At 49.6% G+C, this 21,409-nt stretch overlaps 2 protein-coding genes across 2 annotated transcripts; one reads left to right on the top strand and one right to left on the bottom strand.

Annotated features, from left to right (window-relative positions):
• Window positions 1-1,859: 1,859 nt before the first annotated feature.
• On the top strand, window positions 1,860-15,370 carry ICAM2 (intercellular adhesion molecule 2). Its single transcript, XM_082603738.1, has 5 exons — window positions 1,860-1,968; window positions 10,819-10,923; window positions 12,648-12,914; window positions 14,058-14,378; window positions 15,036-15,370. Exons 1-5 carry the CDS (start codon window positions 1,962-1,964, stop codon window positions 15,212-15,214), a joined length of 879 nt encoding a protein of 292 aa, XP_082459864.1. The 5' UTR covers window positions 1,860-1,961; the 3' UTR covers window positions 15,215-15,370.
• Window positions 15,371-15,510: 140 nt separating this feature from the next.
• On the bottom strand, window positions 15,511-19,494 carry PRR29 (proline rich 29). Its single transcript, XM_082603739.1, has 5 exons — window positions 19,289-19,494; window positions 18,926-19,001; window positions 18,638-18,744; window positions 16,713-16,942; window positions 15,511-16,556 (listed from the first exon to the last, which is right to left on the bottom strand). Exons 1-5 carry the CDS (start codon window positions 19,346-19,348, stop codon window positions 16,277-16,279), a joined length of 753 nt encoding a protein of 250 aa, XP_082459865.1. The 5' UTR covers window positions 19,349-19,494; the 3' UTR covers window positions 15,511-16,276.
• Window positions 19,495-21,409: the final 1,915 nt, after the last annotated feature.

Below are 21,409 nucleotides of genomic sequence, written 5' to 3'. Positions count from 1 at the left end.
ATAACTCCTGGGGAAAAGATGAATGAGACGCACACCCTAATTTGTGTCTACGACAGATGCTATCAAAACTGTAAAGTCACAAGGGCCCCTCAAAGCCTTGCTGTGATGTCCCCACCCAACGTTCTACGTTGGCTTTGTTTGACCAGCAGTATGATAGGAATATTTCAAAAGAACTTCTATGAAGAAATCAAGGCACAAACGTACCAAGAGTGATCGCTTCAAAGCCAGCAGGCCTTCAGCGTTCGTGGCCTTGACTGTCCTGTTGGTCCCTGATGTGATCTGATTTGTGTTTTTGCTGAGCCGGGAGTTTCAGTGGTAGTTATGAGGGGCGGAGCTGTGGGAGCAAAACCTCTGCTTGTGGGTGAGCCCAGCACCCACCTCTGCTCCCAGCTTTGATACTTTTTGCCTATTGGTACAAAGCTACTCTGCCAGGGTAGGTTTTTTAAATTGCTAGGCGAGGTGGCCGATGTGAAAAGATCTGAGAACACGATAGTTGTTAGTTGGTAAGAAGATGTTTCTGGGGGCAGGGCACGTCCAATACAAGGAAGACCCAGCTCTGTGATGTTGACAAGCCTCCTGCAGGGGTTCAGAGGGCAACTCATCTTGGAACTGTCTCATTCATCAAAGGCTCCCAGGAGCGCAGAAACCACACATCAGAAGAGAGACTGGAGAGGGACTTCCCTGGTGGTTCAGTGATTAGGACTCGGCACTTTCACTGCACAAGAGCCAGAAGGAGGAAGCATCCCACGTGTCTATTGACTGATAAGTGGATAAACAAAATGGGGTGTATTTGTACAAGGTGGTATTATTCAGCCTTAAAAAGGAAGGAAATTTTTTTTTCATAAATTTATTTATTTATTTTTGGCCGCATTGGGTCTTCGTTGCTGCGCGCGGGCTTTCTCTAGTCGCCATGAGCAGGACAGGGGCCTACTCTTCATTGTGGTGTGCGGGCTTCTCATTGCGGTGACTTCTCTTGTTGTGGAGCACGGGCTCTAGGCACACAGGCGTCAGTAGTTGTGGCTCGTGGGCTCTAGAGCGCAGGCTCAGTAGTTGTGGCGCATGGGCTTATTTGCTCCGTGGCATGTGGGATCTTCCCGGACCAGGGCTCGAACCCGTGTCCCCTGCACTGGCAGGCAGATTCTTAACCACTGCTCCACCAGGGAAGCCCCCAGGAAGGAATTCTAACACATGCTATGACATGGATGAGCCTTGAGAACATCATGCCCAGTGAAATAAGCCAGTCACAAAGAGACAAATACTGTGTGATTCCACTCATGTGAGGTCCCTAGAGCAGTCCAGCTGAGAAACAGAAAGTAGGACAGTGGCTGCCAGGGGCTTGGGGGAGGGGGAGTCAGTGCTGAAAAGAGAGGGGTTTCGGTTTGGGATGATGGTGAGGGATGGTGGTTCTGGAGAGGGGTGGTGGTGGTGATAGCTGCACAGCAGTGTGAATGGACTTAATGCCACAGAGCTGGACACTAAAGATGGTTAAAATGGTCAATTTTAGAGGGTGTATATTTTAACAGTTTAAGACAAGAGGTAGGGCCTCCCTGGTGGCGCAGTGGTTGAGAGTCCGCCTGCCGATGCAGGGGATACGGGTTCGTGCCCCGGTCTGGGAGGATCCCATATGCCGTGGAGCGACTGGGCCCGTGAGCCATGGCCGCTGGGCCTGCGCATCCGGAGCCTGTGCTCCGCAACGGGAGAGGCCACGACAGTGAGAGGCCCGCATACCGCAAAAAAAAAAAAAAAAAAAAAAAAAAAAAAAAAAGACAAGAGGTAATGGACTGAAAGTGAAGTTAGTCTGAAGTCACAGCTGGGACAGGAAGCACGTGACTCCTGAGAGGGGAGTTTGGGCCAAAGCCTGATTATACTTGCTGAACGGGTGGCAGCCCTGCCACAAGCAGCATCTGGAAGCTGGACCCCTGGCTACCCTCCTTCCCCATCGCAGCCACGCCCTTTAGCAGATGACAGGTAAGTTCACATTCCTTGCTCCTCCTCGTTTCCCTCGTGGCAGAGTGGAAAGGGCTTGGGCTGGACTGTCAGTCAATACTTGAGTTCTTGTCCTTTCCCCTCCCTGGGCCTCCACACCCCTCCCCGGCCTCCCTCAAGCCCAGGGGCTGGAGATGCACACAGTTCCCTGCGGCCAGACGGTCCCTGCTCTGCGGAGCTCAGCGTCTCTCTCGGTCCATTGTCGGCCTATTGTTTTCGCAGTTGTTTCCTGTTTTTGTCCTTTCTCTTCCCTCCTCTGCTCTGTCAACCATACAACCAACTTAGAGGTATGGGGCTGCCTCCCTGCCATGGGCCACGTGGGCCCAGGCCATCCAGGAAGTTTCCTTCTAGTTTGCTAAGAGCTTTTATCATGAAAGATGTTGAATATCATCATTTTTTTTTCTAGATCTATTAAGATGATCATAGTTTTTTTTCTTCTTAAATCTATTAATGTAAGTTTTTAGTTTGGGCTCCTTCAAAAATAGAGCCTGGAACAAGGACTTCAGTTCGGGTAGATTATTTGAGAGGTGATGCCAGGAAGCAGGGAGCGAAGGAGCCAAGAGACAAACAGGGATGGAGAAAAAGCCAATTAACGTTGCATAATTGCTGTTGCAGCTGTAGGCAAAGGAAGTTCAAGTTTGTGGGGACCTCTGATAAGTCTACAGGATGCTGCACAGAATTGCCTTCCCCAAAAGAAGGAGACCGGAGCATGTATCCACCAGCTCCTGTTTCATCTTAGGGATGAAAGGGTTTCATCTTAGAGAACTTAACTCTCCTTTGCTTCTGGGACACACTAGCAGGCAGATAAGTGACTCCTAAAGCCATTGAAGAAGATCCTGAGGCAAAAAGCAAAAAGCAACATGATATAAGATTGAGGTGAGACACTGGAGCATAACGTGAGTCTAAGCTTGCAGGAAATTATGTGCTATAAATACAGTGGATGTCAGAGGAGGGCAGAAGTAATGTGACATAGAGCACCAAAGTTTACTATTACCAACAATAATAAGTGACATATGTAGACTTCTCTTCTGTTGTTAGACCACCTTTGCATAGCTGAGATAAGCCCAACTTGGATATGATGTCTAGTATTTTTAATATACTGCTAGATTTGGTTTGTTTGTATTTTTCTTACTGTTGCATTTATATTCATGAGTGAGACTGGCTTCTAATTTTCCTTTTTCATCCTATTCTTGTCTCATTTTGGTATTAAGGTTACACTGGCCTCATAGAAAGAGTTAGAGTGTGTTCCTGCGATTTCCATTCTCAGAGTTTTTATAAAATTAGAATTATCTCTATTTAAACTTCTGGAACACTGTCTAGACTTGTTATTTCCTTTGTGGGAAGATTTCAAATTATGGATTTAATTTTTTTTTAGTTTGTTTTTAATATTCTACATATGAATGAAATCATATGGTATTTGTCTTTTTCCATCTGACTTGTTTCACTTAGCATAATGCCCTTAAGGTCCATCCATGTTGTCACAAATGGCAAGATTTCATCTTTTTAAAAAAATATTTATTTATTTATTTGGCTGCATCGGGTCTTAGTTGCATGCGTTGCAGCACGTGGGATCTTTCGTTGTGGCTCGCGGGCTCTTCTTTGTGGTGTGCGGGCTTCTCTCTAGCTATGGCATGGATTTAATTTCTTTAATAGTTGTAGAACCATTCAGACTTTTTATTTCTTCTTAAATCAAGTTAGGTAAGTTCTATTTTTTCTAAGATTTGGTCTACTTTGTTTCATATTTCTTGACATAAATGATTTACAGTCTTTTTAATTTTTTAATTTTTAACTTTATTGAAGTATAGTTGATTTATAATGTATTAATAAAATTTTCAGTTATGGTAAAATACACATAACATAAAATTCACCATTTAACTGGTTTTAAATGTACGGTTTTAAATGTTTTAAAGTTGGTTGTGTTACATTTACACTGTTTTGCAACAAATCTCGAAAACATTTTATCTTGCAAAACTGAAACTCTATACCCATTAAACAAACAACTCACCATTTCCCCCTGCCCCCAGGCCCTGGCAACCACTGTTCTACTTTCTGTTTCTATGAATTTTTTTTTTTTTTTTTGTGGTACACGGACATCTCACTGTTGTGACCTCTCCCGTTGCGGAGCACAGGCTCCGGACGCGCAGGCTCAGCGGCCATGGCTCACGGGCCTAGCCGCTCTGCGGCATGTGGGATTTTCCCGGACCGGGGCACGAACCCATGTCCCCTGCATCGGCAGGCGGACTCTCAACCACTGCGCCACCAGGGAAGCCCTGTTTTCTATGAATTTGTATAGTCTTCTTCTTTTTTGAATTATAAGATAACATTATTTTAATTTTTTAAATTGAAGTATAATGTACCATATTATGTAAGCTCCAGGTGTTCTACGTAGTGGTTTGGCATTTGCACACATTATGAAATAATCACCACGATAAGTCTGTTAATCATCTGTCCCCGTATGGAGTTATTACAATATTATTGGCCATATTCCTTATACTGTGTGTTATATCTCTGTGGCTCATTTTATAGCTGAAGTTTTGTACCTCTTAATCCCATTCACCTATTTTGTACCCCTCTCCACCCCTTTCTCTCTGGTAACCACCCATTTGTTCTCTGTATCTATGAGCCTGTTTTTTGTTTGGTTTTATTTGTTTTGTTTTTTATTTTATTTTTTAATTTTTTAATAGATCTTTATTGGAGTATAATTGCTTCACAATACCGTGTTAGTTTCTGTTGCACAATGAAGTGAATCAGCCATATGCATACACATGTCCCCATATCCCCTCCCTCTTGAGCCTCCCTCCTATCCTCCCTATCCCACCCCTCCAGGTGGTCGCAGAGCACCGAGCTGATCTCCCTGTGCTATGCTGCTGCTTCCCACCAGCCAACTATTGTACAGTCGGTAGTGTATATATGTCGATGCTACTCTCACTTCGCCCCAGCTTTGCCTTCCCACCCCATGTCATCAAGTCCATTCTCTATGTCTACCTCTTTATTCCTGCCCTGCAACTAGGTTCATCAGTACCATTCTTTTAGATTCTATATATATGCGTTACCATATGGTATTTGTTTTTCTCCTTCTGACTTACTTCACTCCGTATGACAGACTCTAGGTCCATCCACCTCACTACAAATAACTCAATTTCGTTTCTTTTTATGGCTGAGTAATATTCCATTGTATATATGTGCCACATCTTCTTCATCCATTCATCTGTTGATGGACTGGTTGGTTCCATGTCCTGGCTATTGTAAATAGAGCTGCAATGAACATTGTGGTACATGGCTCTTTTTGAATTATGGATTTCTCAGGGTATATACCCAGCAGTGGGATTGCTGGGTCATATGATAGTTCTATTTTAAGTTTTTTAAGGAACCTCCATACTGTTTTCTATAGTGGTTGTATCAATTTACATTCCCACCAACAGTGTAGGAGGGTTCCCTTTTCACCTCACCCTTTCCAGTATTTATTGTTTCTAGCTTTTTTGATAATGGCCATTCTGACCAGCGTGAGGTGATACCTCATTGTAGTTTTGATTTGCATTTCTCTAATAATTAGTAATGTTGAGCATCTTTTCATGTGCCTCTTGGCCATCTGTATGTCTTCCTTAGTGAAATGTCTATTTAGGTCTTCTGCCCATTTTTATTTTTTTTGTGGTACGTGGGCCTCTCACTGTTGTGGCCTCTCCCGTTGCGGAGCACAGGCTCCGGACGCACAGGCTCAGTGACCATGACTCACGGGCCTAGCCGCTCCGTGGCATGCGGGATCTTCCCGGACCGGGGCACAAACCCATGTCCCCTGCATTGGCAGGCGGACTCTCAACCACTGTGCCACCAGGGAAGGCCTTCTTTTTAACTGGATTGTTTGTGTTTTTGATATTGAGCTCCATGAGCTGTTTGTATATTTTGGAGATTAATCCTTTGTCTGTTGTTTCATTTGCAAATATTTTCTCCCATTCTGAGAGTTGTCTTTTTGTCTTGTTTATGGTTTCCTTTGCTTTTTGCTTAAAAGAAAAAGTTTTAAAGTTTAATTAAGTCCCATTTGTTTATTTTTGTTTTTATTTCTGTTCCTCTAGGAGGTGGGTCAAAAAAGATCTTGTTGTGGTTTATGTCAAGGAGTGTTTTTCCTATGTTTTCCTCTAAAAGTTTTATAGTGTCTGGTCTTACATTTAAGTCTTTAATCCATTTGGAGTTTATTTTTGTGTAGGGTGTTAAGTAGTGTTCTAATTTCATTCTTTTACATGTAGCTGTCCAGTTTTCCCAGCACCACTTATTGAAGAGGCTGTCTTTTCTCCATTGTATGTTCTTGCCTCCTTTGTCATAAATTAGATGCCCATATGTGCGTGGGTTTATCTCTGGGCATTCTAACCTGTACCATTGATCTATATTTCTGTTTTTGTGCCAGTACCATACTGTCTTGATTACTGTAGCTTTGTGGTATAGTTTGAAGTCAGGGAGCCTGATTCCTCCAACTCCGTTTTTCTTTCTCAAGATTGTTTTGGCTATTTGGGGTCTTTTGTGTTTCCATACAAATTTTAAGATTTTTTTTTTGTTCTAATTCTGTGAAGAATGCCATTGGTAGTTTGATAGGGATTGCACTGAATCTGTAGATTGCTTTCAGTAGTATAGTCATTTTCAGAATATTGATTCTTCCAGTCCAAGAACATGGATACCAACATCTGTTGGTATCATCTTTAATTTCTTTCATCAGTGTTTTATAGTTTTCTGAGTACAAGTCTTTCGCCTCCTTAGGCAGGTTTATTCCTAGGTATTTTATTCTTTTTGTTGCAGTGGTAAATGGGAGTGTTTCCTTAATTTCTCTTTCTGATATTTCGTTGTTGGTGTATAGGAATTCCAGAGATTTCTGTAAATTAATTTTGTATCCTGCAACCTTACCAAACTCATTGATTAGTTCTAGTAGTTTTCTGGTGGCATCTTTAGGATTTTCTATGTATAGTATCATGTCATCTGCAAAGAGTGACAGTTTTACTTCTTCTTTTCCAATTTGGATTCCTTTTATTTCTTTTCTTCTCTGATTGCTGTGGCTAGGACTTCCAAAACTATGTTGAGTAAGAGTTGCAAGTGTGGACGTCCTTGTCTTGTTCCTGATCCTAGTGGAAATGCTTTCCGTTTTTCACCATTGAGTATGATGCTTGCTGTGGGTTTGTCATATATGGCCTTTATTGTGTTGATGTAATTTTTGTTTTTTATTTGCCATGCCATGCAGCTTGCAGGATCTTAGTTCCCTGACCAGGGACTGAACCCACACCCTCGGCAGTGAAAGCTCAGAACCCTAACCACTGGACTGCCAGGGAATTCCCATTTGGTTTTTTTTTAGATTCCACATATAAGTGAGATCATACAGTATTTGCCTTTCTCTGTCTGACTCACTTCATTTAGCATAATACCCTCTAGATCCATCCATGTTGTCGCTAATGGCAAGATTTCATTTTTTATGGCTGAATAATACTCCATTGTGTAGAGATACCAACCACATCTTTATCCGTGCATCTATCGGTGAACACCACCAACAGTACACAGGAGTTCCCTTTTCTCTACATCCTTGCCAATGCTTTTTATTTGTTGTCTTTTTGATGACAGCCATTCTGACAGGTGTGAAGTGATATCTCATTGTGTTTTTGATTTGCATTTCCCTGATGATTAGTGATGTTGAGCATCTTTTCATGTCTGTTGGCCATCTGTATATCTTCTTTAGAAAAATGTCTCTTCAGGTTCTCTGCCCATTTTTTAAAAAATTTATTTATTTATTTGGCTGTGCCAGGTCATAGTTGCGGCATGCAGGATCTTTAGTTGCGGCATGTGGGATCTAGTTCCCTGATCAGGGATTGAACCTGGGCCCCCTGCATTGGGAGCGTGGAGTCTCAACCACTGGACCACCAGGAAAGTCCCCTCTGCCCATTTTTTAATAGGGTTTTCTTTTTTAAATGTTGAGTTGTATGATTCTTTGTATATTTTGGCTATTAACCCCTAATTGGATATAACATCTGCAAATATCTCCCATTTAGCAGGCTGCCTTTTTGTTTTGTTGATAGTTTCCTTCATTGTGCAAAAGCTTTTTAGTTTGATGTATTTGTTTATTTTGCTTCCCTTGCCTGAGGAGACATATCCATAAATTATTGCTAAGACCAATGCCAAAGAGCATGCTGCCTATGTTTTCTTCTAGGAATTTTATGGTTTTGTTTACTGGGATTTTAAAAATTATTATTACTGGTTCAGTTACATTACTGGTAATAAGTCTGTTCATATTTTCTATTTCTTCCTGATTCAGTCTTGGGAGATTGAATGTTTCTAGGAATTTATCCATTTCTTCTAGGTTGTCCATTGTATTGGTTTATAATTGTTCACAGTACTCTTTTATGACCCTTTTTATGTCTGTGGTGTTTTTGTAACTTCTCTTGGTTCTGATGAGTTTGGCTAAAGGTTTATCAATTTTGTTTATCTTTTTGAAGAATCAGCTCTTAGTTTCACTGATCTTTCCTATTGTTTTTTGTTTGTTTGTTTGCTTTTAGTCTCTATTTCATTTATTTCTACTCTGATCTTTACTATTTCTTACCTTCTACTAACTTTGGGTTTTGTTCTTCTTTTTCTAGTTCCTTTAGGTGTAAGGTTAGATTGTTTATTTGTATAGTCTTCTTTTTAATCTTGTAGTTATGTAGTTATTTTTATTCCTAATAATGTTTATTTGTGCTTTCCTTTGTTTATAAGTAAATTTCAGCAGAGATTTGCCTGTTCTACTGGTTTTTTCAAGGAACTAACTTTTGGTTTTGTTGATCCTGTCTACCATATCTTTGTTTTCTATTTTATTGATTTCTCTTCTTTATTATTCTCTTCTGAGTTTACTTTTGGGTTTATTTTGTTGTTCTTTTTATAACTTCTTGACTTCTTACTTAAATTGGATACTTATTTCATACACTTTTTTAATACAAGCATTCAAGACTATAAATTTCCCTTTAAGTACCACTTTTGATGCATCCAACAAATTGTAATCTATGATATTTTCATTATCACTCAAATCTAAGAATTTTAAAATGTGTCATTTATGATTTTTTCTTTGACCCATGGTTGAGTATGTTTTTAAATTACCAAATATATAGGGGTCTTAAAACTTATCTTTTTGATGAATTTGTATTCTCTATAGGTGCAGATCAAGCTTTTACATTGTATGTTTCAGCTCTTCCATTCATTTACTGATTTTTTTGTCTGCTTCATTATTCATAATTGAGAGACGTTGTATTAAAATTTCTTGCTATGATGATCGTTTTATCTCTTTGTAGTTTCTTCAAACTAAGTGCTTATAAGTTTAGAACTATTATAATTTCCTGATGAATTGACCCTTTAATCTAGGTATTCACTCTATCCCTAATAAATATCAACGTTTTTGTCTTAAAAGTCCTCTTTGTCTGATATGAATAGACCTTTCCTGGCTTTCTTTTGGTTAGCTTTTGCCTGGTATATCTTTTTCCATTCTTTGACTTTCAACCATTCCATACTCTTAATCATTACATGTGTCTTGTAAACAATGTGGAACTGGGTTTTCTGTTTAAATATTTTAAAAATTGAATCTGAGATGAGAATTTAGGAATGACTGAGTACATGACTTCCACTAAACCCTGCTAAGAACTGAGTTTAAAAGTCTGCATTTTCAACAACAGTCCATAGTCGGTAAGAACTCTAACCCAGAAGGTTGCCTTCAAGGTAGTGTGTTTGAGCTTTTTTTTTTTTTTGGTAGACTTTTTTTTTCTAAGAGAAGTTTTAGGTTCACAGCAAAACTTAGGGGAAGGTAGAGATTTCCCACAAACCTCCTGTCCCCACGCATGCACAGCCTCCCCCATTACCAACACCCCCCCGCCAGAGTGGGACATTTGTTATGACTGATGAACCTGCATGGACACATCATTATCGGCCACAGTCCATAGTTTACATTAGGGTTCACTCTTGGTGTTGTACATTCTATGGGTTTGGACAAATGTATAATGACACACGTGCACCACTGTAGCATCATACAGAGTAGCTTCCCTGTCCTAAAACTCCTCTGTGCTCTGCCGATTCATCCCTCCCTCCCTTGAATCCCTGGCAACCACTGATCATCCAACCAACTACTCATCATTCCTAAATTCTCCCCTCAGTTCTATCACCTAATTCACCTGAGCCCCAATTTCCTCAGATGCACAACCAAAATTTGTAGATTTGGTGTGATAATTAAATGAGATAATGTATTAAAACCTTACCTTAGTCCCTAGAAAAGAATAGGCGTCAATTAAATGCTAGTTTCCTTTTCCTTCCTCCTCCTCTTAGTAATCTGAAATCACGTTTAGCTGAGAAAAGAAGAGAAGAAAGTGCCCAGGGACAGTGTGTATCACCAGAAATCTAAGAGCAGGGGAGGGTAGGGGGCAGAGGAAGGAGGTAAACATCCAGCTATTGCCTCCCAAACCCTATTTCCAACTTGGAAAATCCCTACCCAGAGGGGACTCCCACAGTGTGTCCTGTGGGATTTGGGGCTCCCCAGATGTGAGGCTTGTAGGCAGCACTGTCCTCTGTGTACACACAGTGCACGGGAATCCCGTGTGCACACACATCACTCACACACACGTGTGCCCCCGGCGCTCCCCCCATCTGCCTGGCTTATCAGCTCCTTCCCAGCTTCCTCTGCCTGGCTTCTTATAGACCTGGGACCCTGGGAGCCGGCCTTCCACGTGGCCTCCCCAAGACCACTCAGATAACGAGAGGAAATGTGGTCATCAGCTCACAGAAGGCTGGGGGTTCCGGCTGCGGCTCCAGGCCACCACTCCCTGACCTGCGCCCTCCATCTCTCTCCAGGCGGTTCTCGGCTGTTCCCTGTGAGCCCTTGGACGCCACTCGAGATGTCCCCTTTTGGTGGCTGGGGACTGCTCTCGGCCTTTCTTGCCCTGCTCTGCTGCACAGGTGAGCCTGGGGTTCCTGACTGGGCGCGTGCCAGCCAGGACCCCCTCCCCTTCAGGCAGGGAAGGGGGTCCTGGTCCTGAAGTCATTGAGGCTTTGAACACAGAGGCTGTCCACCATGGGTACAGGATGCTGTGCCAGCCTGGCTTCCCCATGACCCTGGGCAGCGGGTAGGGGTCCTGGCCTTTTGGGAACCAGACCCCATAGCTTCATGGTGTGTGGATGTGGCAGGCTGTGGAGACTAAATGGGGAGGTGACAGGAGGCTGGGGTTCAAGGGCAGGTGAGGGCATGCCCCAGCTAGTCTTCAGAGGTGGCCCAGGGGTCAGCAGAGGGCAGCAGAGGGCATCGCCTTGTGGCAACCATGAAAGTGAAAACGAAGCCCCTTCCAGGAGGTCCAGGGGACCGAGAAGGAGAATGCCTCCGTGTGCTGAGCGCTCTGTTTCGGACAACCTGCCAGGTGCTTTCACGACAACCCTGCAGGAAAGGGATTACTAGCCCATTTGACAGATGGAGAAACGGGGGCTCAGAGAGAGAAAGCACTTTGCCCAAGGCAACACAGCTGGTACCTGGCAAACTCAGGTTTCAAATCCAGCTCTCTCTCTCCCTGCAAAGCCCCTCTTTTGCCCCTTCATTATATGCTACTAGCTGAGGGCTAAGTCGGGGTGCATGGATGTGGCAGGAGCACAGGACACAGGACAGGCCCAGCTGGCTGGGATCAAGGACCTTCTGGTCATCACCGAGTGGGAGGTGAGCGCCGAAGGCCTGAAATGCTTCGTGCCTGAAACACTTCTTGGCTCTGTGCCACACACAGGGTATTGTGCTGAGCACAAAGGGAAATATGCGAAATCTGGGCCTTGCCTTCTAGAAGCTCCAAAATGTCCAAGGGAGAGTCAGCATGAATATGAGTCATTCGCAAGGTGGTCCCATTACCTTCCTGACCTCGCCTCCCCCTCCTCCTTCCTCCTCGCTGAGCTCCAGCCATCTGGTCTCCTCCCCACCCAGGGTCTCTGCACTGGCGGTTCCCTCCCCCCGCAGATACCTGCCTGCCGGGCTCCCCACCCCCGACCTCCTTCATTCTTTGCTCAAATGTCGGTGTTTCCGTGAGGCCTGTGCTGACTACACTATTTAACACGGCAACCCCACCCCACTCCCTATTTCCTTTCCTAGGCATTTACCACCAACTGACAAGCTGGCTAGTTCACTTGTTTATTATTGTCTGTCTCCTTCACCGCACTGTGAGCGCCGCAAGGGCAGGGTTTGGTCTGCTTTGGTCCCAGCTGGATCCCCAGAGCCTAGAACAGTGCCTGGCACATAGCCGGTGTTCCAAAAGGATTTGCAGAAGAGAGGAAAGGAGGGAGGGAAGAGTTGAACCCATGGCCATGGGGGCTCAGAGGACACAGTCCACCTCCATTTCAGAGAGGCCTTCGTGGAGGAGGGGACATTTGGACTGGGCCTCGTAGGTCGAATAAGATCCCTCTCCATGGAGACAGAAGACGTGCATGAGAAAGACTAATCTGGAGGCAACGAGCTGGAGGAACAGCAACCAGAGGCAGGGAGACAGCTGCAGGGGGGTCACAGTCTCTTTGGTCTAGACCCAAGGTGATAAGGTCTGAATAAGGGGAGAGGACAGAGGGGACCTCTACCCCTTAGCAGACTGCCCGCCGTGGGCAGCTCCATTGGGCAGGGCGGCAGGGACTTCTGCTGCTTCGTGTTTCTGGTCTTCCAGGGTCTGGCGAGGAGGCGTTCGAGGTACGCATGTGGCCAGAGCAGCTGATGGTGGAGTCCGGGGAGTCTCAGGTGATTAACTGTAGTACCACCTGTACGCAGCCCAACGCCGGTGGTCTGGAGACCACCCTACACAAGACTCTCCTGGAGGAACAGGCTCAGTGGAAGCTGTATGAGGTCTTCAACATCTCCCAGGACACAGATGTCATTTGCCATTTCACCTGCTCCGGGAAGCAGGAGTCCAAGAGTCTGAACATCAGTGTGTTCTGTGAGTGCAGCACCGCGGGGCCCTGCTCCCCTAGGCCAGAGCCTGTGTCTACTGAACGCACGCAGAGCTGCTCTGTTACTGCTGCTGGGTGCTCTTGTTATGGCCCCCACTTCCCTGGGCTCCTGGACCCAGTCCATGGGCTCAGAATCTTCTCACACCCTCCCCTGGCCTCCTTGAGCCCGTTGGCAACCCTGGTTTTGAGGTTTGCTCAGAGGAAGACAATCCAAGCAAGGTTTAGACAAATCTAAAAGTTGTTCCCCATGCCGTGCTGCGGTCTCCTCCTCGCGTGGTAGCACCCCATCACCAGAACACCCCGCACCCCATGACAAGGAGTGGAGGCCCCATCAAGAGGGCTGGTACACTCTGCAGTAGCCCACTGGCCTCCCGGAGAGAAGGCTGAGTCGTGGTTTTATCTCCCCCTGAGGGCCCTTGACAAATGTGTGGTCATCACACACATACCTGCCCAGAGGCCATGGAGACCTTGGATAGACTGGGATTCTCTCAACAGCTCAGCACCAAGGGTATCGCTCGAAACTGTCATCAGTGGATCAGATGAATAGAAAGATGTCCTAAATCTAACATATTATCCTGGGGTAATGGGGGCAAGGCATTCTAGTTCAAAAAGGAGCCCAGGGTACCACCGAGTTTAATAGCTAAGGGCTAGAGGTAGCTCAGAACCCGATCCTGAAGAACCAAGGCAGGTCTGACTCCAGCCTCCACCTCTGAAGTGAAGAATCTCACAACTCATGGTCCAGTTCCAATGAGTACTCCCTTCTAAGTCTCTCTCAACATAATTATCCAACCATTTAATTTTTGAAATTTGTATTTAATTTTTGGAGAGGAAGGAGACAGATCTAGAACTTTTATATCTTTCTAGTTGACTGTACAGATTCTGGACCTTTTCTTTGTAGACACCAGGCTACCTCCATTCTTGTCCATTCCAGAAATCATGTCCATAAAACAACCACCCAGTACATCCTTCACCCTGAACTGCTTCCTCCTTCCTCTTTTTACACTGTAGAGCAGCCAGGCCCCAGCCCACTTCCTGAGAACACTGTGGTGACGGGGATGGTCCTGGCTGGGTGGAGCCTGCTGGAACTGCACCCCCATCCTGACCAGACCTCGCTTCCTTCTTTCCCTCAGACCCTCCAAAGCAAGTGCTGCTGAAGTTATGGCCCACTTTAGTGGCTGTAGGGAGATCGTTCACCATCCAGTGCAGGGTGCCCTCTGTGGCACCCCTCGAAGGTCTCACTGTCACCCTGCTCCGTGGCAGTGAGATCGTATACAGCCAGACCTTTGTGGGGACAACACTTTCCCCCCAAGAGGCCATGGTCACCCACAACACCACGGCTCACAGGGAAGACGACCGCCACAACTTCTCCTGCCGGGCCGAGATGGACCTGCGCTCTCGCGGTGGGGACCTCGTTCACAGCATCTCAGATCCCCAGGCGCTCGACGTCTATGGTGAGGGGGAGCCCCCGGAGGAGGGGGGAAGGAGAGGGCATTCACTTTCAGCCCCTCATGGGAGGAAAACGCCTTTGCCCCACTCTCTGCCAGCTCAGGGGGCAGCACCCAGGAACTTGATCCCAAGAGTTCCCTGGAGCTCTCTCCAAGTTGCCAGCTTGGACCCCAGCTAGCTGCTTGGCCATTAACAAGCTGGGTGACCTTAGCCGAGTCCAGCTCCTCTCTCTGGCCTTGGCCCCTCTCTGCAATGACAAGTGTAGCCTGACTGACCCTTAAGATCCCCTGGAGCCCTGCTGTTCTGTGACTCTAGATGACCTAGATGTTCTCTGTCTTCTGAGAGTTTGGTAGAAGCTCCCTCAGCTCTGCCCAAGGAAGGGCTCGGCCTGGACCATGCCATTGTCCAGGCTGTGGTGTCCAGCAACCACGTGCTGGTGGCAGGGGGACATCTGCCCCCACGGTCTCACAGAGGCCCAGCTGGTGGCCTGGACCCCGGCCCACCTTTCCTCTAGTTGATATACCAGTTGCCCCTCACCTCTGCAACACAGGGTGACTGCAGAATGACGAGGGTGGGTGGTGATGGATGGATCTCTACTCCCACTTTGGCCCTGGCACCTGGGACCAGAGGACTTCTAAGACCACTGCCCTCTCCCTCCCCAGAGGCTGCACAAGACAACCAGATGGTGATCATCATCACGGTCGTGTCAGTGCTGCTCTTCTTGTTTGTGACATCTGTCCTGCTGTGCTTTGTCTTTGGGCAGCAGTGGCACCAGAGGCGGACAGGTACCTACAGGGTACAAGCTGCTTGGAGGAGGCTGAGGTGGGCCTACCGGGCATAGCCTACGTGAGCGGCGTGGCCACCAGCATGGCGGCCACTGGGACTCAGCATGGCTCCTTAGGGCTGTGGTTCAGCCCTGGCTGAAGGACCATGACAAGCAGCAGAGGACTTCAGGGACCCTTCCTTTTCTAGTCTGAATACAAACACCTGGACTTAACCCTGAGCCTCAGTGTCTCCTCCTGGGAATGGTCAGGAAGGGAGCCACCAGGCCCGGTTGGACTTCGGTCTCCAAATGTCCCCTCAGCCTCCCTCCAGTCTCTCCTTCACGGGGGCCTTCCAGAGCCCCGGGGAGCCCAGGCCCTGGGGCACCCCCATGCTGACCAGCCCAGGCACCAGACGCCCACCCTCATCGGACACTGAGTGACTCATTCCTACTGAGGGTGGGTGGGGAGATGCACCATGGCCCAGAGGGGCAGAGAGACACTCTGTTCCCACGTGGCCCACTCTGTTCCCACCGCAGGCCCTCCGTGTCAGAGCAGGGCATGGCTCTGACCTTTCCTTTCTGTCAACAGAGCCAGCTTCCAGGGGTAAGCATGGGGGCCCCAAGGGCTCAGCTTCAGGATCTCCTCAGCCAGGCCTCCCCCATCACTCTGGGCCTTCAGAGAGCCACAGACAACAAAAGCAGTCCTCGCCTCTTACCTCCTGCTCGGTTATTGGGCCAACCCGAGACGCCGCAGCGCTGGCCATCGCCGGGGTGGTGGGTGGGGGAGTGGAGGTCGAGGGAGGGCTCTGGTTCCCAGGCCTCTGCCAGCCCAGGCAGCAATCACTGGGACAGGGTTGGGCTTTCATGTGACCGCCAGGGCCTGGACACTGCTCTAAGGGGCTCTCACCCTGAAGCAGAGATCAGGCTGGTTCAAGGTCTCCGTGGGGTAGAGAGGGGACTGACTGACCTCGGGGAGAGGGCCTAGTTGGGGCTGAGGGGGTAAGAAGGGCTGCCAGGCGTAGGTGCAGGGTTGGAAAAGCACTAGCGGGGCACACGGGCCTCCAGGGCTATTTCCAGCCCTGCGATGAAGCTGGCGTGGGTCCTGGGGCTGACGTCTGTCCTCACGGTAGGCTCTCGGCATCATAGTAGTCTGGGGGGAGACAGCACGCTCGTCGTGACTCCCTCCTGCCTCAGTGGAGCCCAAGGAGGAAACCAGAAGGGGACAGGCCAGTTGTCTGGGGCCACGACAGTAGGGGCCCTCAGCCCCACAGGGCGCATGGCCTTCCTGGCCTGCTGATCCACCTCCAGGCCTGGGCCCCTCTGCCCACCCACCTGGTCCCTACCTGAAGCTGGGGGTACATCCACACCCACAGTCCCTGTGGCGCTGGGGGGTGGGGGCGGGGGCACAGCTCTCCTGGGACTGGGAGAGAGAAGAAAGAGCCCCGTCAGAGGCCCCAGGCTAGCCTCTGGAATTTCACCCTCAAGTTTCCCTACTCCAGCCTGGCCCCTGGCCAGCTCTTCCAGCCCAGCCCCAGAGCAGGGCCCGGGCAGCACCCAGCCCCCTGGCCTCACTTACGCCCCCCTTTTCCCAGAGGTAGAAGGATGGTGCTGAACCCTGGCCAAGTGCTGCAAGCAGGGCTGAGGTAGGGGAGGGGAGAGGAGAGGGGCCGGCCAGGGGAGCAGGGGGCCCAGAGCAGGCATCAGGCAGGGCAGGTAGTGGTGGTGGAACACCAAAGGCCCCTCCTCCTGGGCTTCGGTCTCCTCCTCCTCTTCATACGCCGCCTCCTGTTGACCCTCCAGGTAGACCTGGGGATTGTGCAAGAGGGGAGGGGAGATGATACAGGATCAGGCTCTCCCTGCCGCCACCCCTCCATTCCTCTAAATTACTTCTGCAGATACTCAGCACAAAATAGCTACTGTTTATTGGGCATTTACTACACACAAGCAAGGCTCTTTGGAGACATTTATTCCTTATTTTGCGGATGGGAAAAACTGAGGCTCAGAGGTTAAGTAACTTTTCTAAGGTCACCCAGCTAATAAGGCCAAGCAGGGACTGGAGGAATCCAGGTATGACTCCAGAGCTGGGGCCACGAGTCCAGCAAGCTGCCCCTGGCCTCACCCTGTTAGGGACACAGGGTTCTTGGACTCTTTAATCAATAGAAATTGATATGAAGCCAGCCAAGGAATTCAGGCTGGGAATTCACTGGGACTCATGCTGCACGAGGGAGCGAGAACAAGAAACAGGTGCCCCTGCTCGCTCCCCAAGGAGAGTGGGCTGGTTCCTTAAATGGGGAGAGGGGAGGGACTGATTGGTGGGTTGAGCTGGAGGGGAGGCTTAGGTGGTCCGCCCACCCTCTTGGTGGTGCTGTGTGCAGGAATCATGCTCAGTACCCTACTTTTGCCCCTCAGAAATGGCAGCTGATTTGTGGCCTTTTTGTATCTTATTGTTCATAATTGCCCCACCTGCGCATGCGTGCCATTATTTTTAGTCTCATTTCCTTTGTATTCTGCGGCTCGAAGAGACAGTTTGTCCAGGTGCAGGCACTGCAGCACCGCAGCAAAGGGTCCCAGGTCCCAGCCTGTCTCAAGCCCCAGTCCCTGGACCCACTTGTGCCCCACTTGTTGAGGTCGGGCGCTCCTCCCAAGGACCCCCTGAGGGCCTTGGGGTGAAGGGGTGGCAGCAGCTCCTCAGGGTCTCCCTCTGCCTCGACTCCTCTGACCGGCCCCTCCGTGAATCTCCGTCCGCTCCCTCCAAGCGGACAGGCATCCTCTCACCACCGGCGGTCACACCTCCAGACCTCTCCGGCTGCCCACTGCTGGCTGAATAGGGCTCAGCCTTAGAGCTCCTCCCCTCCCGTGCTCCCATCACCTCCCCCCTCCACCCCCCTCCACGTATACACGGGGTTTCCTCCATTCTGTCTCCTGATTCTGCTCCTGCCCACCTAGACGGTGGACACACCCCTCACCTCCTCCAAGCATCAGAATCCTCCCTGGCTTTCAAGGGCTGGTTCTAAGGCCACTTGCTCCTCCAAGGAGATGATCCTCATGCCCCAACCAGGTGGCCCTCACACTTTGTGCCAGTCACAGCCAAAGTGGCCTTGTATTCATAGTCATTCATTTATTCATGCACTTGTTCAACAAATAGCAGTTGAACCCCTAATAAGTATCAGGCACACTGCAGGCCCAGGGTACAATGGTGCCTGCCCTCCTGGGTCTGCAGTCCAATGGGGGATTCACTGCAGGGGAACCTTGAAAACAAGACCTGAGTGGTCTGGATTTTGGGACCCGCTACCTCCACGCCATGGAGGCTGACACGCGGGCCTGGCACATAACAGATGCCGAACAGACCTAGCCAGATAGACGAGGGCTGGCTTCTGGCTCCTCTGTTGCCTGATCCTTTTTCTCAAGGTGGGGGGAACCCTAAATGGATGCCCACCTCTGGCCCTGTAGGTGGGCAGCCCTGGTAGCCCACCCCCACTCCCCCACCTCCAGCCCACGCACCTGCGGGCTGGACCAGGCAAGCCCCTGGTTGAGCGCCGCTGCCACCTGGCCACTCAGAAGCAGCTGGTGCATCTGTGCATTCTGCAGCATCATCAGTTCCAGCAGGTCTAGGGGACGGGAGTTCAGCAGGCCCGCGCCAGAACTCCCCCCGCCCTTGCCCCGACCCCAGGGCCTTTTCCCCAACTCCAGCTCTGGGGGGAGGGCGGGGGAAGGAGGGGTGCTGCAAGGACGCCCAGAGAATGTGCCGGGCAGAGTGGGGTACGAAGTGGGGAGATCCCGGAGTCTCACCTTCCTTCATGCGGCCCGGCTGTGGGGACGGAGGTGGGATGGTCCACAGGAGGGGCTGCAGAATGGTCACCCAGGGCTGGGGGGAGGGGGAGACTCAGGCTAGGTGGGGAAGGGATGGGCACCCCCCTCGCTCTCCACGCCTTTGAGTCGCTTCCCTAACCTCGCAGGAGCTTCTCCCCTCCGCGCCCCCATGGCCTCCCTGTCAAGTCTCTTCCTCTGGCTGGGGTCGCTCTCCTCACCCACCCCCCACTCCTCCAGGGTTCGGACCCTCCAGGGGCAGCTCCCCAAGTCAGCCCACCCCTCCACCCCGACCCCAAGGCCTTCCAGGTAAAGGCAGGCTCTGGTCCCCAACTCAGCCTTCACCGTCGGGGCTGCAGTCTGTGCTGGGGGATGACCCCAGCTCCCTCCAGTCCCTGAGGCCATGGCCAGCTGCTGCGGATCAGGGTTACCTTGACGACGCTGGGCGACGCCAAAGTCTCCTCCTACGCATGCGCAGGTCCCGCCAGCGTTCCGGTGCCTGGGGCGTTCGCCCTTTGTCGCCGCCTCCTGCTCTTCTCTCTCCACCTCTAGGGACGAGGGGTCCCGAGGACCCTCACCCCCACCCCCGGAGGCCCAACTCTCTCCCAGATGTCCACATCCAAACCCCCGCGCCGTGGCTGCCTGGGCGCCGTGGCTGCCTGGGCATCGCGGCTCATCCCTCGCTGTACCTCGCACTCTTGGGCATCCCCGGCACGGAGCCTGGGGGGGGCCGATTTTGTTGAGTGAATGCGTGAGTGGCTGGGGAGGCCCGCCCCAACTCGGACACTTGTTTTTTGGAGCCCAGTGCCCAGCTGACTAGGATGATGAGTTAGGAGTAGAGAATTCTGTTGGAGCAGGATTGGGGGCAAGGGGCAGGTGAATGAGGAGGGCAAGGGATGTGCTCCCTGTCACTCTGAATCAGAGGGCCGTCCTGCGGGCCAAGAGTGGTTTCTGGAGGCCACCAAGGAAGGAAACACCAACCAAGTTCACGGGAAAGGCTGGCCCCTGTTTGCTCCCTGGTTCCTGGTCAAGGGGAGCCACTGCTCCAAAGAGGTGGCAAAGTCTGGGGAGTTTGACATCAGTGACCCCATTATTGTCCTTCATCCCGGAAAAATTACCAAAGCTTGCGTTCTTTCAACAGGAAGTTATCGAGGTCCTCTTTGCTTAAGAACAGGTGAAGGGAGAGATCTATTTCGGCAGCTGTGACCATCCTAAGATAGGCCCTGAGCAGCCATCGAAGAAAATCCAGACAGGAAGCTGGGATTAGCACCCCAGAGTTGCCTTCCCCCACCCTCCCGTCCTGTGCAGCTCCCCTCCCCAGAAGTCCTGGTGTCTAGAGCCAGGAAGACCATTCCCACCTCTTCCTCTGTACCTTTGTCCCTGTCTCCAGGAGATGGGGACTGTGGGCAGTGCATTAGCTGTCCCCGTGGGTCTTACGGCCTTGACAGCCATCATCAAGCTGAGATCGGGCACTGTGGTCACAGGCACGCAGTGAGTGGGAAGGACACAGAGGCGCGTCTTCCCATCTCCACCCTCATTCCAGGGAGAAAGATGAAACCAACCCTTGTGCTCACCATCAGCACACTTTGACCCAGGAGGTGCCTGTGTGTGCGAGGTGCCCTTCTGAGCACCGTAGACACAATAGTGTATCCTCGCTGGTTCCAGCGTTGTTGGGACGTGAAAAATTCCCCTGAAAGGAGAGCAAAGGTACAAGACTGTGCCAAGTGCCTTCTGAATGAACCATACAAGAAGGGATCATGGAAAAGAGAAAACTCAGCCACTGAAGGGTGGAGTTCTGAAGGAGGTAGAGATCCTTGGGATGGGGCCAAGCAGTGTGAGAGGGAGAGGGCAGCCCAGGCTGCGAACACAGCCAGAGCAAAGGTGCAGATGCGGGAATGGACAGGGCCTGTAAAGATCCAGTGGCTCAAACTGCCTGGCTAGAGTAGGGGATCTGGGCAGAGGGAAGTTCCAGGCAGACACAGGACAGACTCAAAGGCCAAGTTACAGAAGTGAGGCTTTGCCATGTGGGTAATGGGAAGCTCTTGGTGGGTTTTGAGCAGGAGAGAAATAAGGGGACGATGTGTGCACAGCCACATTTTAGAGAGATTTATCTTGTTTGTCATATCTTTGTTTATGTCAACCAGACTTAGAAAGAACAAATGTCTGATGGGATGTGTCCTCCCAATGGAATACTATTCCGCCATTGACAATTTTGGTATAGAATATATCTACTGATGTGGAATGATGTCCAAGAGAGTCAAGCAAAACAATCAGAAAGCATAGTAAGATCTTATTTTTGTTTTAAAAAGTATATGTATATATGTGCATCTCTGGGGGGGGAGAAAGAGAGGAAAAGAGGGAGGGAGGGAGGGAGGGAGAGAGGGGCAATTATAGAGAAGCTGTCAGGGCTGCCCATATCCGCCGGCCTCCCCACTTCTCCACACCCTCACAGTGCTTCCTGGGATC

This window comes from Mesoplodon mirus, assembly GCF_964341445.2.
Source record: "Mesoplodon mirus genome assembly, chromosome: 18".
In the NCBI taxonomy this organism is placed as follows: domain Eukaryota; kingdom Metazoa; phylum Chordata; class Mammalia; order Artiodactyla; family Ziphiidae; genus Mesoplodon; species Mesoplodon mirus.
This window is presented reverse-complemented; position numbering and strand designations above follow the sequence as displayed.